General features: G+C 41.8%; 1 protein-coding gene and 2 long non-coding RNA genes across 8 annotated transcripts in view; 1 reads left to right on the top strand and 2 right to left on the bottom strand.

Moving 5' to 3' along the window:
* Positions 1-25,492, bottom strand: part of LOC146683521 (uncharacterized) — an 83,998-nt gene that overhangs the window by 45,189 nt on the left and 13,317 nt on the right. The gene's annotated exons all lie outside the window — the stretch shown is intronic.
* Positions 1-25,492, top strand: part of LOC146683524 (regulating synaptic membrane exocytosis protein 2-like) — a 58,741-nt gene that overhangs the window by 7,382 nt on the left and 25,867 nt on the right. For 4 of the 6 annotated variants that reach the window (XM_085445392.1, XM_085445389.1, XM_085445391.1 and 1 more), the window contains 16 exons: positions 5,352-5,521; positions 6,566-6,746; positions 7,394-7,628; positions 7,872-8,153; positions 16,438-16,505; positions 16,624-16,743; positions 16,859-16,958; positions 17,061-17,184; positions 17,287-17,333; positions 17,446-17,534; positions 17,620-17,655; positions 18,438-18,568; positions 18,711-18,882; positions 22,040-22,199; positions 24,692-24,760; positions 25,012-25,147. In XM_085445392.1, coding sequence (XP_085301518.1) covers positions 5,352-5,521; positions 6,566-6,746; positions 7,394-7,628; positions 7,872-8,153; positions 16,438-16,505; positions 16,624-16,743; positions 16,859-16,958; positions 17,061-17,184; positions 17,287-17,333; positions 17,446-17,534; positions 17,620-17,655; positions 18,438-18,568; positions 18,711-18,882; positions 22,040-22,199; positions 24,692-24,760; positions 25,012-25,147 — 2,120 coding nt within the window. The remainder of the gene's footprint in view (positions 1-5,351; positions 5,522-6,565; positions 6,747-7,393; positions 7,629-7,871; positions 8,154-16,437; positions 16,506-16,623; positions 16,744-16,858; positions 16,959-17,060; positions 17,185-17,286; positions 17,334-17,445; positions 17,535-17,619; positions 17,656-18,437; positions 18,569-18,710; positions 18,883-22,039; positions 22,200-24,691; positions 24,761-25,011; positions 25,148-25,492) is intronic. The other 2 variants (XM_085445388.1, XM_085445390.1) reach the window with 2 other exon arrangements.
* On the bottom strand, positions 3,445-4,251 carry LOC146683525 (uncharacterized). Its single transcript, XR_014917387.1, has 2 exons — positions 4,159-4,251; positions 3,445-4,073 (listed from the first exon to the last, which is right to left on the bottom strand). It is a non-coding gene; the product is annotated as an uncharacterized LOC146683525 (long non-coding RNA).

The raw sequence follows: 25,492 nt of genomic DNA on the forward strand, positions 1-25,492 counted from the left end.
CTCTATCAGGATACAGTCAAGGAGGCTAAAAGGGAATACTTTTAATACAAGACAATTTCCTCCAACAGTTATAATCCACGTGTGTTATTTAACTCCATCAACTTAGTTTTAAATGCTCCACAAAGTGGCTGTTTGGAAGCCTCTCATAAACTATCTAAGGATTTTGTGTTGGGTTTTTTTATTAATGAGAAGATAGCAGCTACGTGGGCTCTCATCTCTGCCCCTGAATCTGACCCCTCCGTCTCGATCCCTTGCTCTGCTGTTTTTGACCAGTTTGAGCCTGTAACTCTTTCTTTTTTAGAGGATGTGGTTGGTCATCTGAGGCCCTGTTTGTCTCCAAATGATCCTGTCCCTTGACAATTTTTTAAAAAGATTTTGCCTCGCACAGACTGTTCTTACTATTATAAACAGCCGTTTAATGTCTGGTGTAGTCCCTGCTTATTTTAAGCAGGAAGTAGTACAACCCCTTCTTAAGAAACCCGCCCTGGACCACACTGTATTGACTAACCACAGGCCTATCTCCAAGCTGACTTTACTGTCTAAAATCTTAGAGAAAATTGTACATTCCCAATTGATTGATTTAAGAAAAAATGAGAATAGTATCCTGAGTCAGCACTCTTAAAGGTTTTTAATGATATCTTCCCTACCTGTGATTCTGGTAATCATGTTGTTCTTGTCCTCCTTGACCTAACAGCTGCTTTTGACTCTGTAGACCACAACATTTTACTGTCTCGTTTACACCGTCTTGCAGGCATTCGTGGTACTACTTTGAATGGGTTTAGGTCTTATCTTTCTGATCAAACTTAGTGTTAACTTTTTAGGGTATGAGTCCTTTTCTGCGGCTCTTCAGTTTGGGGTCCCGCAGGGCTCAATTCTAGAGCCTCTGCTTTTTTCATCATATTTACAGCCCTTGGGAACCATCCTTAAAAAGCATGGAATTTCCTTCCACTGTTATGCTGATAACTGCCAGATTTATCTGCCTCTGAAGCAGAAAGATGCCTTCTCTATTAAACTACTTCTGGCATGTCTAGAAGATATTAAAACTTGGATGTCCCTAAACTTTTAAAAATGTAATTCAAGAAAAATCGAGGAGATTGTGTTTGGTCCTTGCGGACCTAGTGATCCCTCCGCTATTGATTTGGGACCCCCGGCATTTTAAACTTGTTGTTACTAATTTGGGTTTTAAGATGGACAGTGACTTTAAATTGGACACTCAAATTAGGGCTCCTGTCAAGTCCAGTTTTTATCATTTAAGGTGCTTGGCAAAGGTAAGACCTATTTTATCCAGGCCACATTTTGAAACAGTAAGCCATGCTTTTATTTCATCTCATTTGGATTACTGTAATGCACTGTATTTTGTAGTAAGTCTGTTTCTTCTCTTTCGTCTGCAGCTGGTTCAAAATGCTGCTGCACGACTTTTAACCCAGAATTTGCAAAAGAGAGCACATAACTCCCATTCTGGCTTCACTCCATTTGCTGGCTGCCTTTAATCTAATGTGCTGATTTATAATTTTAATTTAATTCTAATTAGTATTTTATATTTCTTAAGTTATTCAATGTATTGTTTCTTAGGCATGTCAAGTGTACGGCACTTTGTTTTCAGCTGGGAGTTGTCTGAAAGTGCCTTATAAATAAATTGCTTGCTTATAGAACAATAAAGTGTTGTTAAATTGTTTGCTGACAACAGGAAAAACTTAGCTCTGTGAACCTGACTGGCTCTCTGGCGGCTGGTCCCTCTGACTTCTCCCCTCCTGCCGCACATGAACCAGCTGACTGACCATATGACTCATTTTCTCATTCATGAAGCCGGAGCAGACAGAAACATAAGAGCAGACATTGTAGCTATATCTTATTCAGTATTTGATTAAAATTACTTTTTTCTCCCCTCCTGTTTCTACGGTAAATATCATGTCAGCACTGATGCATCTTCATATTCCAGCTCCTCTGGATTAAATGGAAGCTCTACTCTTCATTTACCCGTTGCCACACATTGCTATGGTGAATTCTGATACCAGGGCCCTGTTTCAGGAAGCCGGTTTAGAAAACTCAGAGTGAAAAACGATACGCAGGGTTGAGTAACCCCGAACTGTCCAACTCGGAATATTCGGTTTCAGAAAGGCTGATAACAATTAGTTCAGTCAACGCGGAGTTGCTTTAACCCCAAGTGAAGCGTGCGGACGAGGATACATAAAGCCCTGATAAGCGGAGCACAGATTAAGCGAGTCACCATGGAGACGGAGGGAAAGAAGGCGCGGTCAATGTATGTCACAGCGCTTGAGGCCGAAATTCTGATGGCAGCATATGCCGATAACATACAAATTCCGCGGAAAAAAGTAACGCAGCCACAGCTGCAAAAGAAAGGGAGCATGCATGGCAAAACATAGCCGACTGAGTCAATGCGTGAGTGTTAATTTAAACATTGATCTAGGGATTTCCACCCATTTAACACGTTATTTTATCATATGTTATTTTATTTGTTATTTTATACATTTTATTTTGTGATGTGATGTGAGCGCAGGTGCAACCCAACAGGCCCCAAATGTGCCTGGCAGCAAGTAAAAATGAAATATAAAAATATAGTCCAAACAGGTAAGGTGTAATTGTATTATGAGCCATAGTGCTTGGTCTGTTTGTCCCATGTAAATCAATTGCAGTTAGAGGCTACATTAATTTCCCCTCTGTAAGCACTTATTGAAATTATCTGAGCACATTACAAGTACATATTTGCTTACTCTGTATGCTCAAATGTGGCCCGTTATAGCCAACAGAAAAAAAGCGGAGGCCCGAAAAACAGGTGGGGGTCCTCCACCATCACCACTCACAGAGGCTGAGCAGTTTGCCCTCAGCCAAAACAGTGGGCCCCCTGTGGCCGAAGGCATCTCTGCGGGGACATCCTCTGAGTCAATAACCCCGCAAGACACAAGTGCCTACATAAGGGGTAAATCCAAAATAATACATGATGTGTATACATCCTTTCTTCACAGTCACCTTTGCAGTGCCACTCATTCATCTGATAAACTCTTCACCATAATGGATTATTTTGTAGTGAAGTAATTTTCCGATTGATTTTGCCTTCCCTCAGTCTTGGTTGTCTTTGAGAGCATAATGACAATGAAGTGTAAGGTGCTTGGTATGTTTGTTAATTGCCATTTGGTCCCTTGTAAGTTTAAGTGACCTGTATAAACCTCATATTCTATCAGTTGATGGTGATGGTGTACTGCATCTGGTGCAGCCTCCTGTTGAGCCAGACCAACATGCAGTTGTGAGTAATACTCCACAGATTAGATGAGTTTACAGTAGAACAGCAATGTTGTTTATTTCTTTACTACAGGAAAATAATGAAGAAACATTGACAGCTGTTACGGAGGAGGAAGCAACAGAGACACTTTATGAGGTGTACATCTTTTAATACTTTGTGTACAGGAAATACAGGCGACCAATAAAGCCAGTTGAACAAAAAATCTGTTTATTCTTCTTTCAACATGTTGAGGTGATGGGTCAAAAGAAATGATTGTGACATATGGTGTCTCTGACTGCGCTTCCATCTTGTATGTCCGTGGGAGGGTCAGGATGTTCATGGTTTGGATCACTGCTGATGTTTGGTTCAGAAGGACAGTGTTCTCCTCTAATTGTGGCAATGTTGTGAAGAATCACACATGCCACAATAATGTCACATGCCCTTTCTGGGGTGACCCTGAGTCTTTGCAGGCACTGGAACCGGGCCTTAAGCATTCCGATAGTCATTTCAATTCTGGCTCTTGTCCTGCAATGGGCCAGATTATATCGCTGCTGTGGGCCCGGTTCAGGGTCAGGGTAAGGGGTGAGCAAATAGGGTAAACATGGATACCCCCTATCACCAAGCAAGTAGCCAGTGAACTCTCCTAAGACAGAAGGATACACTTCAGTTCAAATGTCCCTGAAGCAATTGGTCTTTATATATTTTAAAGTATTCTCAACTCACCATGTCCAAATTTTGTGCTCAGTGTACATTCACGGAATATTTGTGAGTCATGGACAGAGCCTGGCCACTTGGCTTCCACATTTGTGATAATGTTGGCAGCATCACATATGATCTTCACAGTGCAGAGAACACAAATTAGCATCCATTACTATAATGAAATAATTTGTTAGTTTGAAATGCTACAGGGAACTATGTACCTGTACATTGATGCTGTGGAAAGACTTCCTGTTCACATAGTCTCCTTCATTTACTGAAGGAGCAATGATTGGAATGTGAGTGCCATCTATACACGCCTGGGAACCCTGAAAATAAATGTAGAATTTAAGTAGTAGTCCAAGTATCACCACATCATACATTACGTTTTGGTCACCCTGATACCTGCAATTTTGTGGAATCCCTCTTTGATAAATCTTGTGGGTCTATGACCGGGGAACACCACAAACGGGTGCAGGAGACGTTTCAGTGCAACTGTAACATTCCTGACTGCCCGACAGACGGTAGCCTTGGAAACGTGCTCAGCGTCACCAATATTATACAGAAAGCTCCCGTTTGCAAAAAACCGAAGTGCAATACAAATAATATGTACAGAACTGAGAGCATGTCCGCGATGTGTCACATGCGTAATATATGGCCTGAGGATGTTATTAAAATAAATTATAGATTGTGCTGAAAAACTGTAACATTCGCACAGAAAATCATCAGGAAATGATAAGATGTCCAAACGCGCTCTGATCACTCTCTCCCGGCGGAGAGCTCTGCGGAGAATTTGGGCTTCACGATCTACTGGCTCTTCAAGGAAGGAGCACGCCATGTCCGACACTTCCTACTGTCAGGTTTCCGACAAAGGGGCGGAGACAGTCAGGGTTAGTTGTAGTAAACCTGCTAGGGGGCAGGTTAGCTTCACAGCGTATGTCGTCATAGTGACTCACTCAGGCTTCAGCTGAACTCGCTTTGTGAAACCGAAAAACCAGTTTTCGTTAACTCAGGGTATACTTACTCAGTTTTTCCACTAAACCGGCTTCCTGAAATAGGGCCCAGGATTCACCATGGCAGGAAAATCTAAGTACAGAGAAAACCTATCCGTTTTTCTCAATATGTAAGTTGTGTAAAAAGATAAACTTACAGGAAATTTAACAGAATGTATTAAACTGAAAGACTAGAAGTTCATTTTCAATAAAAGCAACTCATTTATCAACATCCACTAATGACATAATTGCATCATCTCTGGAAAATATGTGAAGTTGTGCATCTTTGGTTGTTTGGAACTCAGGAGACACCACATGATCTGTAAAGCATGCCAACTATCACATCAGGAGGAAAACCAGCCAATCAGGCAACAGCAGCCTCTTACATGCGTTTATAGTAAACAAACTCGGTGTGTGTGTTTCAGGTGATGTGGGTGTGCAATGTGTGCAGGAAGCAGCAGGAGTTTCTCACTCGGTCAGGGGACTTTTCCCCTGAAATGCTATCCATCAATTACAGCTTACACAGGGCTCCCCACCCACCTACACATGGGCCACTGGGTGCCACGGGGCCCTTGAGTAATGGTGCAGCAGAATGGTGGGTATTATTCATTGTTTATATTATTTATCATTTTTTTGTTCCTGAGGCCATTTAACTGTCAGCTGTGCCTGCATGCTTCTCATTTAAATTTAAACTTTTAATTAGTGAGATTGTTTTTAATTAGAGAGTGACCTCCATCTCTCTCTCTCTCACACACACACACACACACACACACACACACACACACACACACACACACACACACACACACACATCCTGTAATCAAATTAACAGATTAATAATCTGGTACCTTGCAGAGGATTACTGCTGGTGCTAAATACAGCATGCAGGCTAACAGCAGTGATGTCATTTCCTGTATTGCTGGGATTGGAGAGGGGGAGGGCCTTCCGGTGTGATCCATGTCAGTCATAAACTTGCTGAGCGTGTCAAGGTGTTGGTCAATATGAAGCTTCAAACCTCCTAGGAGAGCTGTAAAAACTTTAATTAAATGTGTATGTGGTTGCACTCAGACTGACTGCATGTAAGTACACATCTCAGCTTCTTTATGCTGTTGTTGTCTGTTTATGTCTGTTGATACAGACTCAAACTTTGTTGATCAGAAATCGGATTCACTTTCACCGTTAGTAGGTTTAACCAGTGCTTTGATATTTTGATGCTTGTGAACACTGCATGTTGTCTGGAGCTGCTGGAGAAAAGTTTAAATGTTTCTATGCTGCATCGATGTCTGCTGCTGGTTCTGGTTTTGGTAACAGAATTTAACTCAGACAGAGTTGAGATTTTATGGCCGTAAACATAGAACAGGAGTCAAAATGTAGTTTTCCTTAAACAATGAGTTTATTATTACAGTGAAGACCTTTTTAAAAAGTTGACAGTACAGGTGAAAAAGCCTTGAAACAGGTCATAAAAAGGAAGTCTGAACACGAAGAACTTCATATACTGCTACTAGTAGTAATACTATTAACAATAGACTCCTCAGTTCTTGAAGCTTTGGTTCTGTGTAGAGTGTGGGTATATATGTATCAGCTGGCTGACAATCTGCTCCTCCTCCACTCTCACTGGATCACACTCTGTGACTGACAGGAGGCAGAGCCCCTCGGGATTGTACTATAATGGCAGGAGGAGCAGGATGCCTAGCTCACCATCGGACCTTGCTGTGAACAACCGTTCTCGATCGCCACACTGCTGTCATGGTTACGGAGAGGAAGAGCTACAGGCACACAGGCAACCAATAAGAGATGGGCGAGGTCGCTGGTACTCACAGGTGAGTCTGACAGGTGAAATTCATTTATTTGCTCACATTTCTTGTAAATTATTTGATCTGATGCGGGAAGCTGTTTAATAATTTATTTTCTTTAGAAATGAAAGATGAAATGCAACAAAGAAAATGGAGTAGTTGTTGCACAGGTGGTTGACCAGGTCTGCTAGTGTAAAGGTTGAACTGCGTTCCAAATAACTTTTGGGAAAGTTGCTCTCCAGTGCATCCATCAGAGTGTGAATGTGTGTGAATATTAGATAGAAAGCATTGCATAGTATTAAAAAAGTGCTTCTATGAATGGGAGAATGAGGCATGTTGAGGCATATAGCGCTTTTCATTCTGTTTGAGGACTTTATACAACATGCCACTGACACCCATTCATTAAATTCATTCATACGATTGTCTTTGTTACATGGACTGGTTGTCATATAGCATTTTTCTGCACTCCCCGAGTACACAACGTGCTATAAAAGAACCATTCTGTTTGCCAAAAGCAATTAATTAAATGTTTTAACTATGATTTAATTAATTTCATTTATTGATGGTTAAGTCGTGCTATGAATGACAGTTGAGCTGTGATAAACATAGCAGGCTTCAGGGCTTACCAAACTGATGATGATGATAATGTTCACCTTTCTCACCTCCTGGCTCAGGATCACCCTCTAGACCAACGTCAGGATGAGCTTGAGCTGCGGCGACAACAGGAAGTGGAGTTTCAGGCACGGTACCGTAGTGACCCAAACCTTGCCCGATACCCAGTGAAGACACAACCAAGTGAAGAAACCATGAGGATGTTAGCTCAGGTAGGCAGGGTCCGCCACCAGCGCCGCCACAGTGATGTTTCCCTGGCAACCCCAGAGCCTGACCACCTGACCATGAGGCATTCAGGTAAGGGCATGTCCGCCCATCTACTCACATCTTATTTTGTCTCTGTCAGTGCGCCCCAGGGCAGCTGTGGCTACAATGTAGCTTGCCATCACCAGTGTGTGAATGTGTGTGTGAATGGGTGAATGACTGAATGTAGTGTAAAGCGCTTTGGGGTCCTTAGGGACTAAGTAAAGCGCTATACAAATGCAGGCCATTTACCATTTATTAGCAGGCTGTGATCGGTTTTACTCGTTTCATTCTCAGCTCTTCGTCAGAATCTGCCTCTGGGATTGGTCAAATCTGGAGGTCAGAGGTCATACTCTGTGGACCGTGCAACCACTCACATAAGCCCAACATATTCCCGTCACAGCCCATTATCACAACAACTACTGGACCCAAGCTCAACCCTGAAGAGGAAGCCAGCCACTGAGAATGTAGCACAGAGGAGTCGGCATGTAGGGAAGATGCACGTGATTGGCAGCTTTAGCAGCTCAGAGGAGGATCTTGTTACCACACCTGAGTACACTAGCGCTGATGAGCCTGACAGTAAGTGGCTACATGCTAACAGCCAGTCAATCATTTTTCTTACATGTGTGCACATTGCTTGAGAGTTGTTTGTCGCGCTGGATATGATACAGCCACTGGTCACGAGAGAGAAAAGTGTATTCTCTGACCCGTGATCAAGTGGTTATTTTTTTTATTCAAAATATTTTTATTGAGTATTTGTGGATATAGTTTACAAAGAAAAAAAGAAGACGGAAAACACAAGCTGTTTACAATGAATACTAAACAGAACTTCTCATGTTGGAACATTGTTTTCCTCTCGACGTGAAAAAAGAAAAAAAAAAAACTAAAAGAGGGAAAAAAGCACACAGAAGTTAGCTATACCACCACTACAGCTACATTACAGCTTTGCCTGATAGTTGCAAATTAAGGAGCTTGTCCAGTAAATTAGCAGCTGGAGCTTCTGGAAAATTGGAGAGGTGGGATTGCAAAAAATTTCTGAGTTGTAAGTATCTAAAAAAGTGAGTTTTGGGAGGACTGTATTTTCCTGCCAGCTGATCAAATGGTGCTAGTTTATTATATATAAAGAGATCTTTAAAGAAAATAATACCTGCTCTAAACCAGACCTGGAACAAGTTGTCCAAAGTTGGGGGGAGGAATAGGTGGTTTGAAAGGATGGGGCTTTGAAGTGAGAAATGATTAAGATTGAAATGTCTCCTTAACTGTGCCCACACCCTGAGGGAGTGCCGAATTATCGGATTAGATGTAAAGTTGTCAATGGATAAAGAAAGAGAAGAACCCAGAAAGGAGGCAAGAGAAATACCCTGAGTTGAGTCTAATTCCATTGCCAGCCAGCTGGTGGGGCCCACACCCTCCCCAGACTGTAACCAGTAGGTCAGGGACCGAATATTGGCAGCCCAATAGTAAAAGCGGAAGTTGGGGAGTGCCAGACCCCCTTCAATCTTAGGTTTCTGTAAATGCATCTTAGCTACTCGAGATCGTTTACCCTTCCAAATATAAGAGGAGATTATAGAATCTAGAGTTATAAAGAAAGACTTGGGGATGAAGACTGGTAAAGATAAGTATGAGAATTTAGGAAGGATATTAATTTTAATTGAATTAATTCATCCGACCAGAGTTGTGTTCAGGGGTGACCACTGTTGAAGGCTTTGTTTGACATTCTTCAATAGTGTAAAAATGTTGGCTTTAAGAAGTTGTTTATACTTTCTTGTAATTGTAATACCCAGGTAGGTGAACTGCTCTTTGATGGGGAAACCCAACAAACCTATTGGAAACGCTTCTTCATTTAGTAGACAAAGTTTGCTCTTGGACAGATTTAATTTATAACCAGAGACTTGACTGAAACACGTGAGTAGTGACAATATAGACGGTAGGGAAGTATTTGGATTTGAAATAAAAAGCAATAAATCGTCAGCATAGAGAGAGACTTTGTGTTCAGTTTGACCTCTTTGTATACTCTGGACAAGTTTACTGCTTCGAAAAAACATTGCTAAGGGTTCAATAGCTAGATCAAATAACAACTGGCTAAGGGGGCAACCCTGACGTGTGCCTCGTTTAAGTTAGAATGGTTTTTATTTCTGGCTATTAGTGCAAACAGACGCAACAGGGGACAAGTATAGGTACTTGATCCATGAGATGAAGTTGGGACCCAACCCAAATCTTTCCAGCACAGCAAATAGATAGTTCCATTCTACACGGTCAAATGCTTTTTCCGCATCAAGGGAAAGAACACATTCTGGAGTGTCCTTGGACGGCGTGTGCAGGATATTAAGAAGGCGTCGGATGTTGAAAAAGGGGTGGCACCCTTTAACAAAGCCAGACTGATCTTCAGATATGACTGCTGGCAGGACCCTTTCCAACCTGTGGGCCAGCGCTTTAGCTCGGATCTTAAAGTCCACATCAAAAGCGAAATTGGCCTGTATGACGCACAGTTTGCCCTGTGTGAATGCTTCAGATAGAACCGAGTGGAGTAGAGGTACAAGCTGTGGGGCAAATGATTTGAAAAATTCTACCAAAAAGCCGTCTGGGCCAGGGGACTTCCCTGACTGTAGAGAGAAAATTGCAGCGCTAATCTCTTCTTTGGAAAATGGCGCATCCAAGATCTCTCTGTGGGTCAGGAAAGTCCAAGCTTTTAAGAAAATTTGTGATTAGTGAGTGGTTGGTGGGAGATTCAGAGGAATAAAACTTCATATAATATTCCCTGAATGTGTCATTGATTTTGGCATGATCAGTAACGAGCACGTCATCTGAGTTAATGGCAGTTATACACTGACGTGGCTTTACACCCATTATTTGGTCAGCTAGGAGTTTGCCTGATTTCTCTCCATGCACAAAAAAATGTACTCCTTCTCTTTAAGAGTTGCCTCTCCACAGCATGAGTTGAAAGAAGTTCAAATTTTGTTTGGAGTTCAGTACGTTTCTTGAAGATCTCAGAGTCCTTATTGTGTGCATAGTGATGGACTAAGTCTTTTGTTTTATCGGCTAATTCTTGCCCTTCTTTTAAGTTTACCCTCTTCATATTAGCTGTGTATGAAATAATCTGTCCTCGGAGATAGGCCTTCATTGAATCCCAAACTAAAAGGCTAGAAATATTTGGGGAAAGGTGTGATGGATGTTAGAGAAAAAAGAGTACTCCCTGTCAGTTGGATGCAGATGTCACCAGATATCCCTAATCCCAAGTAGAAAGAAAGGAATGAATGTGTGAAGACACTTTTTATCCATAATAGCAAATGAACTGTACAACAGAAAATACAAATGCTATTTATGGTCTCCTCACAACACTGATAAGAAAAATAAACTGGGCCAATATGGCATGTCTGTTAATACAGAGATACACATGTTAATATGATCTCTGGTCTCCCACTCAGAGACACAGGTCTCAGAGTGTCCAGCATTCAGACGGCTACCTGAGGACACTCATGTGAGAGAAAATCTGCTCACACAGATATGTAGAGCAAAATACTGTCAATAAGGCCTCTGCAATGTTCAAGACAGTTAAACTTGTCAGGTAGTGATGTCCAGCAGGTGAAAATGCAGCTCCATGAACACACAGCTATGGATTCCAGCTGTTTGTTGCATTAACTGGCATTAACTGAGCCAGTTAATGCGAGACAAATCTAGCTGCTCATTATAGATTTCTGGTTTGTTCAGAAAATAAAACATTGGTCATAAACCATTCATAAACCTGAAAGTCCCAAAAATGCATTGTCTCGAGTCTACGGATGTATCCGTGTATCTCTGTGGTGCTGATGCTGTGCTGAGCGGAAAGCTCCTGAAGCTTTTGAAGTGTTGGAATGTGGAAAGCTAACAATGTCCCTCTCACCAGTAGGCTAAGTTATTTTTAGCCAATTACAAGTTGAATCTGGTAGTTTGGGTTGTTAGCTAAGATACCGTCATTAAGAAGAGACACAACTAATGTGTCTATGCAAGCTGATTTGCGATGTGCACCGCTGGCGCAGCCATTTATTTTTTTGATGCACCTTCTCAGATTAATTCACTGCGTGTCGTGCACAGGGCTGGACTGGGACAAAAAAAAACCCAGCCCGGGCATTTTGACTAAAGACCGGCCCACCAGGTATTAAAGCCATAAAGCCTTTGAATGAAAACAAACGCTGTTGTGACAGTGATGTACAGTCTTGTTGGTATATGTATGATTTCTATACATTTTACGTCAGATAAAAACTTTGGTTGTAAGCTTCAGATAATTATTTAATAACAGCCAGACATTTTAAATGAGAATAAGAAAGTATTTCTTTGTGCCCCCCTCTCCCTGTTAATGCCCTACCTGGCCCCCCTGGCAAAACTTTGCTAGATCCACCCCTGCACAGTTACCAGCTGTCAGCTACTTAGAAAATGATATTGGTGTTATTTGTCTCTCAGAAACAGTTCATAACTTCCCTTCAACCCATTCATGTCACCTAAAAGGTAAACCTGTTTCTCCATCACTGTTCAGCTCTGATGATTCAGTAAGGACATCTCCTAGTTTCATCTTCATGTTTCCCTCTCACCAGATATACAAACCGATATCATGACCAGCAGGTTTTACAGCTGTGGCTCCAGCAAACCTCAGCTGATAGTAGAAATTGATATTAAATAAATTCTAACAACATCTGATCAAGCTTAAACGTGCTGCTGTTGTTTAGCGCGACATCCGCTGGTTTCCGCTTTCTGGCATAAAGTGGGCAATAAACAAACAAGAGAGAAAAGCCGATCAGCTGATCATTGATCAGTTTCATGATTAAAGTAGCAACAGGAGAGGGAGGGGGAGAGAATGAGAGAAGAAGAGGCAGCTGTGCAGCGTAAAGACAGAATAACTCCACCTTTGTGTCTTTTTCCATCCTAGACAAACTGCGTCCCTTCTCAGCTCAACACGAAACACGTAATAATTTCTCTGAATGCGGGACGATTCCGTCTTTTTACGGGACGGTTGGCAACTCTACTAACTAATCTTATGAATAAAATAAAGTTCACTATCAGTAACATCATAGCACCGACCCAGCTGTATAGAAACTCCGTCATGCTAGCTAGTTATTGTAACTGACTGTAAAAAGTCAGCACAACGAAAATAAACTCCACCTAAACTTGGTTTATATCTGACCCAGATAGACTGCAGGTCATAACTTCTTACCTGAAGTTCAGTTCACCTGAAACTCGGACCGGCAGCCGCCTCGGGTCTCTGCTCCTCCTGCCTCCCCTTCCCTCATCCACCTGCTGGCCTCCACCACTTGTTAATTTTACTGAATCTGTGGAAGCTCCACCATAGCCACCACCAAACAACTGAGTTATTTTTACACACCGGCCAGCATCTGTCCAATCCACCACCTTTCATTGTTTATACCGTTACAAAAAAAAAAATCATTGGCCCATCGAGCAAATGCCCGGTATGCCCGATGGCCAGTCCAGCTATGGTTGTGCCATCAGTTAACCCTTCGCGTGCCAACTGTGGCACGCGTGCCTAGGGTTGCCGACCCCTGCTCTAGAAAGTTTTGAGGATGGAATAACAATGATATAATTTCTGTACCTTTGAAGGGTTCTCTGTGATTTGGTCATTATATTATTATATTGGTTAAATTGTACTTTTTAGGGTCTGTCATGTGTTCTGGCTCTAAAGAGGTCCAGAAGGGGTTGCTCTCTGTTATTAAAGCTCCTGTGACTCTGACCTGTGCTGTAGTGAAAAGTGATGGCCCCTCTCAGGAAATCAGACATCATGCTGACGAGTTAATCTGTTGCATTTATGTTACTGGGCCACAAATCACCTGGTCAGAGATCATGAGCTCTGATTCGCTCATATGACTTTTGGCTCCTCCCCTTAAATCTTGAAGAGACTAAGTAGCACAGAATCTCTGCTACCGTCACTCTGAGAACACCTAGACCAAAACAAAAACCAGCACATTCGCCACCAAAATTGATGGTTCCATTCCTGGAGAACTCTGAAAGATCCTGGAGACATCGTTTGACAATCTGATCCAGATTAGAGCGCATGAGACTGCCGCTCTAGTGCTGTCGGACCTCCAAATCACCATCTTTGCTCTACTTCAATAGGATTAAAAGAGGAGAGTCTGGATTATCAAGAGTCACTGCAGAGATGTAAGAATAGAAGCTCAGACTGCAGGAGAGAACGCCACGCTAGACTAACCTGCTCGTGTGTGACCACACAATACAGCGGGGTCCTTAACCAGCAGACTGTTTATGCTGCTGAGCTAGACTTCTGGTGATTACCTGCAAAATTTCTGGATTTTTGGGCATCTGTTTCAGCAACTCTAATCTGGTGGAAAGGTGGGGGAAAGGGGGCGGGGTTAATGTAGCAGTAGTCCCCCAAAGTTGATCCCCTCTATCAACTTCGGGTCTTCTCCAAACTAACTGTAAGTACTGAAGGCACAAACATGCACTTGACAATTGGATTCCAATAATCTCATTACTGACAGGAATGAACTGCTCTGCAACCTGCAGGCAGTGCTCGGGACAAACAGCACACAGAAACCTAGTGAGGAGGAGGAGAGGCTGCTACATGGATTACAGGTTCTTTCTCATCTTCCTCTTGCTCACCTGAAGCCTCCTCCTTGTCCTTCATGGCGTGCAGGCGGACCTGTGAGTGAAGCATTTGAAAGCTATGTAACTTGGAGAACTATGATTACAAGTACACACATCAACATGTTTTGACATTTTGTTGGAGATAAATATGACGTTTCAGTGATCTGGTGTTACTGTTCTGATTTGGCTGTTCTGATTAGTTTTGTCAAGTATCTTCAGGCATTCAGACTATAGCATGTTTGTCCACATATGCAGCACAGCTTCACATGAAGACCAGGAGGAACATTCAGAGAGCAAATGTGAAGATGATGCAGCTGCATTTCACTGCTGAAGATTGAAATAAAAGCAGAAGGAGCCTCATACAGCACAAAGGAGGAAATCCATTCTGTGCTCAGGTCCATGGGTTCATTTTGCAAAGGATTCTTTTCAAAACAATGCTGGTGATGTTTGAAACTAAATTAATTTTTTATCTATCCATTGTTGAATTTGTTCAGGTTTATTAACCAGTCATTTTTAGTGCCTCTGTTTTAACGACTAATGAAGAGTCCGTGCATCCATAATTCACAAGAATCGATTGTGCTCCTAGAGGATTGTTCAGATTTTAGTGAAACTTCTTATGGTCACATAATGGCCAATGGCCATAATGACTCAAGGTCATATTTTTCTTTTCACAGACAAAATCTGTGAATTGTGATGGATGGTGAACCAGGTGAGCTGCTACATGATTGACATCCTGGTTTGCTTAAAACCAGCTCTGCTTAATGTGAAGAGTTGCTGCTTTAACAGTTTAAATCAAATTTTGATTATTTTGAGGGATGGGCTGTTTACAGCCGCATCATTTTGTTCTGCTCATCCAGAACCGAGAATTGACGTGTAAGTAAGTGTGGTTACAGCAGGTTAACTGTTCTTCCTATTCTTCCTGTTGATGATCCATAATTGGTGCCAAAAACCTCAGCTTGTTGAGCAGCTGATTGATAACGTTATTCAGCAATTTTCATGTTGGTGTTAATGTACATAGAGGATGTCTGTGTAGGTTACATGCAGGTCATGAGGAGTCTAAGGAGCTTGGAAAAAACCTCAACTGGACCTAAAGTTCTTTGAAGACGTTTCATTTGAGAGGCTTCTTCATTTCTAAAACCAAACGGTGGAGAGTCCAAGGTGATGTTGGGCAACTGGTAAAATTTATCGACCATCAACGATAGGCTGAGCCTTTCGCTAATCGTTTATACAAGAGCGATTTATTTATTTATTTGCCCAAGAGTAACTTTGCTAATACTATTGGTTAAAGTTAAGAGAAGCAGTCAAGGGAAAAAATAATAGAACTGTTTTAACGGCACCGTCTTCCAGCTACGAGCAAATGCACCCTCCTCAGAGTGTGCCCAAATGCTGCAATTCATTTACTCAAACTCATAACAGAAAGAAAGAAAGGCAGTAGCCTATGTTCAGAAAAAAACCAAACATTTTATTTAATTAAAATCCACACAATGGTTGGAAGGAAAACAAAGAGAAACTGGCTTTGTTTTGCCACTATAACTTTGTTTACACATTCCAGTGTTTATCTGTCGTACACGCTCGACCAAACAACAAACACAAAATTAAACAAAAAGTATGTTAAAAATCAAAATGTCTCTTCCAGCAAACATAGCTTTAAGTCTTTTGTTAGATTTGGCGCATCTCAAATGAATAGATAAATGAATAGTCCAAAAAGTAGAAAAGAAAGGTAAGGAAGGTAAAATATTCCCTCTAAACAAAATGTATAAATTCTAAATGTACAAATCACTCCATGCACGAATATATGCTCTCCCCATCAAAAAGTCTGCCCCTGGGCAAATATACCATCTATCGTCGGTTATTGGTCTTAAACCCTAGAGCGGGGTTGTCCCTTAGAAGGGTCGTTAATGAGGCATTTACCATGTGCCTCATCACATGAGACAAGGTGTAAAGAAAGGCGTGGCTCAGTGTGACTGGGAAGGATCTCAGAATGCATTGTAGATAGCAGACGGTGTAATAAGCCATCCTCTCTGTTCAAAGATGGTCATTCACAGTGAACATAGATGGCCTCTTTTACTCCTTTCAAATATCTGTCTTCTCACTCAACAATGTGATCGTTGGCATCCTCAAAAGATTGACCCCCACAAAAGTTCTTCCTGTGTAGATTTTGCAGGTTCACATTGTGCATTTGTGGCTTCTCTCTGGATACTCCCACTTCCTCCTACAAGCCAAAGACATGTGTGTATGTGTTTTAAAAACACCTTTAACCTCTTCTGGTTGCTAGGAGACATGGACAGTAGTCAGTGGTGGGATCATGGTTCCTGGCATGGCGAGCCTGCTCCCATGTCTATGGTGAGTTGACGCCCTGCCTTGTCAGTAATCCATCAAACAAACCCTGTTCTGAATGCGGAACTGTTGTTGGTTGCTGTTATTGTTAAGTAACCATGTGTTTCCCATTGTGAATCATCAGCAGCCAGTCACATGGCAACCCTCCAAGGATGGAGAGCGTCTGATTGGTCGAATTCTACTGAACAAGAGGATGAAGGACGGAATTGTTCCTGCAGATACAGGAGCACTCCTGGGACTCAAGGTGGCCTTCTTCTGCTTTGTTCTACTGCCTTTTCTTTTTACTATTTCTTTCGCTATTCTTCTCTTCTCTTCATTCTCCTCTTTTGATAATACAGTTTGGTGCTGTGTGTTTGCAGGTTGTCGGTGGAAAGATGACAGAGTCTGGTCGTCTCTGTGCTTTTATCACTAAGGTGAAGAAAGGTAGTCTGGCTGACACTGTGGGTCACCTGAGACCAGGTAAACACACTGCTTTTCCTGATAGGTCTTAGTTACTTTGTGAGTTAGAGGTTGCTAAAACTGAATTAGATGGACTCTACAATGTTATCTTCTCTTCTTTAGGAGATCAGGTTCTGGAGTGGAACGGTCGGGTTCTTCAAGGAGCCACATTTAATGAGGTCTACAACATCATCCTGGACTCCAAACAAGAACCACAGGTGGAGCTGGTGGTGTGTCGACCAATAGGGTGGGTCTCTGATCAAGCTGAGAGGCAGAAAATATTTCTGAGGTTGTTCTCTTCTCTTAGGACATCATAGTAACAGATTGTTGCTGATTCTATGTTCTTCAGAGATGTTTCCAGATCAGTAGAGAGTGCCCATGTCCAGCTGAACTCCAGTGAGTCTATAAAAAAACAAAAACTACATCTGTCCTGTTCATTAAGAACTTCCATAGATCTGATAGTGGACAAAGTTCCTGCTGACTCAGAATTGGTCTATTTAATGTTCAGGTTCCAGTTCCTTTGACTCTCAGAAAGTTGGCCCATCCATCTCTGTCACATCTCCAATGAGCCCCAGTGTTCTGTCTGGACAGGTCTCGGTAAGTTTACCCAGCATGCACTGCATCAGAACACAGCCACTCAGCAGTCAGTTAATAGCATTTCCATGGTGATGTGTGTTTTCAGACTGTGGACAGGCAACCTCTGGTTCCCCGGATTCAGGTAAAAATTGAAAAGGACGGCGTGTGCATGTTCATCTTTATTTACTCTGTAGTGTAGTCTTTTAGGCTGTAGATAAATGTATCACAGAAGAAGCAGAACAAAGTACTCCAAGTTTCTGGTTTTAGTGGTTCTGAGGGTATCCATTGTTGTTGTAAATGATTCAGCTTATGTGGCTAGAGACAGTTCTAAAATGTGCCTTGTAGTTAAAGTACTTTGAGCGGTCGGTAAGAGTAGAAAAGTGTAGTATAAATATGAGAACTTTACAGTATAGTTCTGTTAGCACTGTTCTTGTCTGTAGGGTCCTTTGCTCTTCCAAAGAATTTTGCCTCCTTTAGCTGTGTTCCATAACTATTTTTCAATATGTATTCATGCTAAGGCTCCCCTGCAGTTTTGTGATTCTGTTTTGTACCTCTACTTTTTGCTTTGTAAAAACTCTCTAAGGTTCCTTCCAGGGGTCCTGACTCTGTTGCTGTTCCTTGGGGTTCCATTACAGTTATGGGTTGATACAATTTTCTTCATGTCCCCTTTTGGTTATCATCTTACTGGGTTTTCTGGGTTTTCTGTAGCAATCACCTGGTGTTTCACTGGGCTCAGCTGGTAATTGGTTATATTGTCTGTTTGAATTTGTAGGTGCTTTCGGTCTGCTCTGCTAACAAAACTTTTCTGCAGGGTATCTCCTGCTGATGACTGGAGCTTCTTTTCTTTGGTCCTTTTTTGTTGTTCTCCAGGCTTCTTCTGTATTACTATGGTGTCCTAATGATGATGTTGTGGGTATTCTACAGGTGAAGCTATGGTATGATAAAGTCGGCCACCAACTGATTGTCACCGTTCTTGGAGCCAAAGAACTTCCTGCTCGGGATGACGGCCGACCCCGGAACCCATACGTCAAGATCTATTTCCTGCCAGATAGAAGGTGAAAAAGCAATCAAAGACCAGTATTTTATGGCTTAGAGGTTCCTTGAAAAGTAAAACTGTAGAACTTCTGATATCCTTTAAAACCAGTAGTGGACTATTCTCTGTGATTGGCTGTTAGTTGTACCTTCCTCCTTTAACAGTGATAAGAGTAAGCGGAGGACAAAGACAGTGAAGAAGTCATTGGAACCTCGGTGGAACCAAACCTTCATGTACTCTCCGGTCCATCGACGTGAGTTCAGAGAGCGAATGCTTGAGCTGACAGTCTGGGACCAGGCTCGAGTCCGAGAGGAGGAGAGCCAGTTCTTGGGAGAGGTGAGAACCCATGAACAATACAGAACAATGGAGAGGATATGGGGAAAACTCATTAAACTAAGAACCTTTAACAGTTCAGTTCTGACCTACTCTGCCTTGCCTTAGGTTTTATCCGATACCGGTGCCAAACCGGTACTTTTGAAATGGTGCCGGTGCTTAAACGGTACTCGAACCGGTGCTTAAAGAATGGAGAACACACACTTTGTCCAAAAACCTCTCATGTTTAGCTGTTTTTAAGTAAAAAGATAACAATGTTAGCCTTTTCTGCAGCTATAAGGTTCAAGGTTCAAGGTTCTTTATTTGTCACATGCATAGTTATACAAGTATAACACACAGTGAAATGTAACCTGACACGCTCCTCGACATGTGCAAAAATTGGGGGGGGGGGGGGGGTAGAGGAAGAACATTATATATATGGTATAGAATAGAATTAAACTTTATTGTCATTGCACATGCACAGGTACAGGGCAACGAAATGCAGTTTGCATCCATCCAGAAGTGCTTTAGTGATATAGATATATTACAATATATATTAGCAATAATATGGACATGTGAGTATATTACAGAAATGGGTCTATTATGGTATGTTATAATGTACACGGTATGAAGTATGTTATGAATATTCTATAACTATAGGTATGTACAGGCTATGAACAGGATATAAGTATGAAAAACTATACAGAAATCTGAGCTATACAGTTATACAGAAATGTGAACTATGCAAGTTATAAACAGTTGTAGGATTAAAAATTATCGTATGTACAGAATGATTATTTACACAGAATTATACAGTAGTGCAGTTAAGATAAGTGAGATATGTGGATAATTTCTACAGAGGCTATATATAGTGCTAGTGGTTGTGAGTGGTGGTTCAGTCCATGTTATTATTGTGTCTTTGAGGGTACAGTTGTCCAGTGTGTGTGTGTGTGTGTGTGTGTGTGTGTGTGTGTAGGTGGTTGCGGGTGTGTGTGTGTGTATGTCCAGTCCATGTGTTAACGTGGGTCAGATGTCAGGAGGCAGAGTTCAGGAGTCTGACAGCTGTGGGGAAGAAGCTGTTCCGGTACCTGGTGGTCTTAGTCCGGAGGCTCCTGTAGCGCCTCCCAGAGGGCAGGAGGGTGAAGAGTCCATGTGATGGGTGACTGGGGTTTTTGATGATTTTCCCAACCCTTTTCAGACACCGCTTCCTGTAGATGTCCTTTATGGCAGGAAGTGGTGCTCCGGCGATGCGCTGGGCAGTTTTCACGACCCTCTGCAACGCCTTCCGGTCCGAGGCAGAGCAGTTCCCGTACCAGACTGTTATACAGTTGGTCAGGATGCTCTCGATGGTGCAGCAATAGAAGTTCACCAGGATGTCTGAGGACAGGTGGTTCTTCCTCAGAGTCCTCAAGAAGAAGAGGCGCTGGTGAGCCTTCTTGACCAGCTTGGAGCAGTTGGTCGTCCAGATGAGATCCTCGGAGATATGGACTACCAGGAACTTGAAGCTGCTCACACGCTCCACAGCCGTCCCCTTAATGTAGATGGGTGGATGTGGGTCAGCATTCCTCCTGTAGTCCACGATGAGCTCCTTGGTCTTCTCAGTGTTAAGCAGAAGGTTGTTTCTGTCGCACCACTCAGCCAGACGATAGGCTAACGTGGTTAGCCTACTCAATGTAAATTACACACAAACAACAGTAAGCTATTCACCCAGAGAAGAACGGCTGCTGCTGCCATCATCATCAACCGATAACAGGCACCACACCCGCAGTAGATGTGCTCGGTGTGAGGTCTTGCAGCAAGCTATCAAATACGGTGCATTTCTCAACTTTTAAGAAAACGCTATGCGTCGCCAGGTGTTTCATCAGATTCGAGGTGTTACCTCCTTTGCACAGTATCACCTTAAAGCACTTGTTGCAGGCTGCTGAGTTTGTATTTTTTGCTGTGAAGTACAGCCAGACTTTTGACCACTTTGCCTTGGGCATTTTTAATCTGTAGCTCTGCTCTGAAAGAACGTATGTACCTGGGCCCGCCTACTATCCTGGGAAAGGTAAAATGATTGGCTAGAATCCAAAGTGTATGACATTTCAGGAAAAAAGGACCGAAATGTGCGCTGCTTTTCAGTCTGGTTACTACCGTTTATGTTAGATAATAATGGCACCGGATACCGTTATCCATTCCTACTGTTCAGTCCTGCAGTAATTATTCAGTTTTTATTGAACTATAGATCCCTAGCACTGGTTCATCTTATTGCAGCCTACATATCAAAATACCAATAAATGATGCATGTTGCTAGGCAACCCAGTGTGACTTGTTGTCTTACATTACTTATTGGGGTCAGAATAACGTCCTCTGCAGTTCTGAATATAAGTGATCGTGATCGTAAAGAATCAGAAGAGTCTGTTCAGTGACAGGTTGCTTCTCCCCAAGACAAGAACTAACAGACTTAAAAACTCCTTTGTCCCACACGCCATCAGGCTGTTTAACTCCTCTCTGGAGGGGAGAGGGAGGGGAAACAGGAGGACAAAGGAGGGGGGAACAACTAAGCTGTAGTGCCTCTTCACCTCACTGTACAATACTTTTGTAAATAGTCAACAGTGCAATAGACTCAATACTTGAAATGTGCAATTCACTTGTATTTTTATTTTTTATTCCTATTTATTCTATTTATCCCCTTCGTATATTTTATTTATATTTGTCTCTGTATTTATATATGTGTGTGTGTGTGTGTGTGTGTATATATATATATATATATATATATATATATATATATATATATATATATATATATATATATAACAATTCTGTAACTGTAACTTCGGTCGTTGCTGTGCTTTTTTTGGAAGTCGAATTTCCCAGAGGAACCCACCCGAGGGATTAATAAAGTTCTATCTTATCTTATCTTATCTTTTTTTTCTTGTCCCACACACCCCTAAATTCACAGATGATTAAACACATTTTCGGAAAAGTCATGAAGTCTGAGATGATGGAATTTTAATTTAACAGAATTTGAAAATTCCAAGGGGTCAAAGTGACCCCCTTTGTGATTCTAGTGTTAATTAGCACTGAAAATGTTAAAACAGGTCCATGTGTTTGCTCCCAGTTCTTTATTTGTTCTCCTTTCTACATACTCTGTATATTCTTAGTGTTCTCTGTATGTTTTGCATCCATTCTCCTGAGTCAGATCCTGATAGAGATGGAGTCTGCTCTGCTCGACGATCAGCCTCACTGGTACAAACTGCAGCTTCATGACGTTTCCTCACTGCCACTGCCCAAAGCCTCCCCCTACCTGCAGAGGAGGGGACTGCAAGCTGAGCACACACACAGCAGCAGGAGGCTGCAGAGTAAGACACACACTCTCTCTCTCTCTCACTCACACACACACACACGCACGCGCACACACACAACAAACCTGTGTCACAACCTCACACAACAACATGTTATTTGATGGATCATTTGGAGGGATGCTCTCCTCTGCTGGGACTGGTAATTTCACTGTAGTTGATACATGCTCTGATCACTGGAAAATGAGTCGGTTGCTAAAGTTTTGTTCAAACTGGTTTACCATGTTATAGAGTCAGAGAAGAAAGGTGAACTCTGAGATTTGTAACGAAAAATTGACAAAAGTCAAATGAGTGAAGGAGTCCAAAACTTGACATTCATCTTTTTGCAGACTTAATGGAGAGTCCAGCCTCTGGTTGCTGAAACCCTCTAACATGTCTATCAATGGTAGCCTTTGTTTCTGTTGGTAGTCAGCGGGTAGTAGCAAAGAAAAAGGGAGAAAAAACCTCGGTATACAGTCACTTTGCTTCACTAACACGATGGTCTCTGCTTGCCACGTTGCTGCTGGGCTCTTCCTACGTGTATGCCCCTGAAGTCAATTGTAGAAGAGCTCAAAATGAAAGAATGTTGGATTGGGCTTATTTCATCAGTGAATGTTTAGTCCAACAACCTAACAACCAGTCACAGCAGAGCAGGCCTCTGGCAGATCCAATCCAACACCAGTCCTCTCATTCATTTCTTTATTTGTTTATTATGCTTTATTGTTAACGTCTTCTTCTTCTTCTTCTTCTTCTTTTGTTTCATTTGTTTTTCTTTATTTTAAATCATCCACAACGCTTTGCTAGACAAAGGTCATTACTATAACTCAGGTAAAAACGTGTGTGTGTGTGTGTGTGTGTGTGTGTGTGTGTGTGTGTGTGTGTGTGTGTGTGTGTGCATGCACGAGTGAGCTCTATGGCATTTCCCTGTGTGATGCTAAGCTATCCATTTCAAGTGCTATTTAGTATTTATAGTTTTAATAAGTCATTGATTGATAATTGCTGCACAAATATAGCCCTGCCTGATCATATCATAGTGATGCAATTAAATGTTATTTTACCAGGCAGAAAGCTCTCATGAAAGATATTATGTAGCCAAATCATGGGAGACGTAGTTCTTGAAATATTTGTACCTCAGCTACTCAAAACTTGATGATTAGGGTTTGATCTTTGAGGGACTAGAACAGAACTAGCTGCCTGGATCCTGGAATGATTGATTAGAGCGAGTGCATCCAGAAGGTTATTGGGTTCCATATAATACTTGAAGACATGTCAAACTGTGCATGAAAAGGTTCTGGACAGACTGTTCAATGGATTATTGGTAAATCTCTCAAGGGAGTTCTGGATCTTCTTGTGGGAGATCTTTGATGTTGTACCAGGAGGAGTCAATTGGACGTTCTAGGTGTAGGATGTTGAATATATGAACATATGGTCAGCCTAATTCAACTTCTTAAAACAAAAAAACAACAACTAAGACACAGTTTTATGAGGAGTTTTATGGTTGGAAATCCTCAGGTGAACGGCTACAATGACCTAACCAGTGGTACATATCAGACAGCTTGTCAAAATGTTGCTTAATTTCGAAGGCAGATTTTTTTTTTGTCAGTATTGCCATTGTAACCTGTAACTGTGTTTTAGTTCAATTATCCTGTGAGTTGGACTTCATTTATGTTATTGATAGCACTGTATGGCCCCGTGGAACAAAATATGACCCATCGCTGATCTGGAGTTCACAACAGAAAAATAAATCAGAGAACAGAAGTGATCACTGCATCATTTCTATAACAGTGATGCAGTTGTTATGTCCAGCTTTATTTCTGCAGAGAGACTCATGTTAAAGTCGTGAGCATGGACTCAGGACGGAGGAGGTCAGTGCTGCTCAAATTCCCACAGGTGTTCTATCGCTCTTTATATTTTTCTTCCAGCTGATCTTTGCTGGATGGGTTTTATTGCTCCACATTTCTCTTTAAAAGATGAGAGCAAGTGACACACTCATCTCTACTTTCCTCCTTGGATCTTTTGTTTGGATGTTTTTATGCTTTAACAGGAAGTTGACTTCATTTGGGTACACTGATACACACTCATGATGCCATCTATAAATGTTCTCTTTCTAGTACCTTAATCTCTCATGCAGCCACCTATCATCAAACTCTGACCACTCTGCTTCACTTTTGGGACTAATGCAGAAATCTTATTTGTGTATAAACATGCTGGCCTTTGTGTGGCCAGAAAATTATTAATTTCAGCATTCAGTCCGAAACTCTGACTGCTGTTAAATTTCACGCATTTGTTAAAGGCTGATGTGGATGTGGATGAAAAGGTTCTGGTCAAGGAGTTGTAAAAGGTTTAAGGGAGTCTGTGTGTAATATCAGATGAATGTGTCTTTTATTGCTCCTGCGTTAACTGGTTTGTCCTCTGGCTGTTCGGTCTGGAGTGTTAGATTTGTTGACCTTCTTGTAGAAGATTACAGATGAGCTGCTTACAGGCTTAAATGTCCTCCCTCTCTCCATCTGCAGGGTCTCAGAGGATCAGTGACAGCGAGTTTTCAGATTATGACTGTGAAGACGGCATTGGGGTGATATCAGGTAAACTCCATATCCCATCATTCACTGCAGTCTCATTTTAAAGGATACAGGAGAGAATACTAACTGGCTCAAGTGGATTAAAAACATGCTGCTGTAAGACAATGGGAATCTAATCATTTTATAAGTTCCTCAAACTGCTTAAGGTAAACCATTTGAGGATTATGACATAAATGTGACTGCATAACTTGAAATTACAAAATAACTGAGTCAGGGTTGATGGTTGAACTCCTGCTCTGTTTCTCTGTGTGCAGACTACAGACAGAATGGGCGCGAATTCCATAGCTCCACCCTCTCAGTGCCAGAGCAAGTGATTTCTCCCAATCACTGCTCCCGTTCCGACATGGTCAGAATGAGGTCACGGTCACCGAGCCAGCCGCCTCCTCACAGGTAAGTATCTGTGTGTTGGGGATTTGAGATGGGCCCAAAACATGACAACAGAAGAAGAAACTAAAAAAGGTACCTGAAGAGCTAAAATTAGAAAAACAAGATGGGACGTGAGGGTAGAAAGGGAAAGATGCCACCAGAGAAGATTTGGGAGTACAGCAAGTTGATGCTTTAATCTGCAATCAAACTACAGTATTTGTCTTATCATGTACGTCAAAAGATTCTTGCATGTGAGAGCTTATTGGAGATAATTTATTGTGAGTTTATTGGTCTTTCCCCATAAAGTTATAAATATGTATTTCCATCTTTCTCTATCCTTATTGAGCTTATCCAAAAGAGTGACTGTAT

The sequence above is a fragment of the Copadichromis virginalis genome, linkage group LG22, assembly GCF_057382275.1.
Source record: "Copadichromis virginalis isolate Kocher_CV1m ecotype Utaka linkage group LG22, C_Virginalis_male_GT1.1, whole genome shotgun sequence".
NCBI lineage: Eukaryota > Metazoa > Chordata > Actinopteri > Cichliformes > Cichlidae > Copadichromis > Copadichromis virginalis.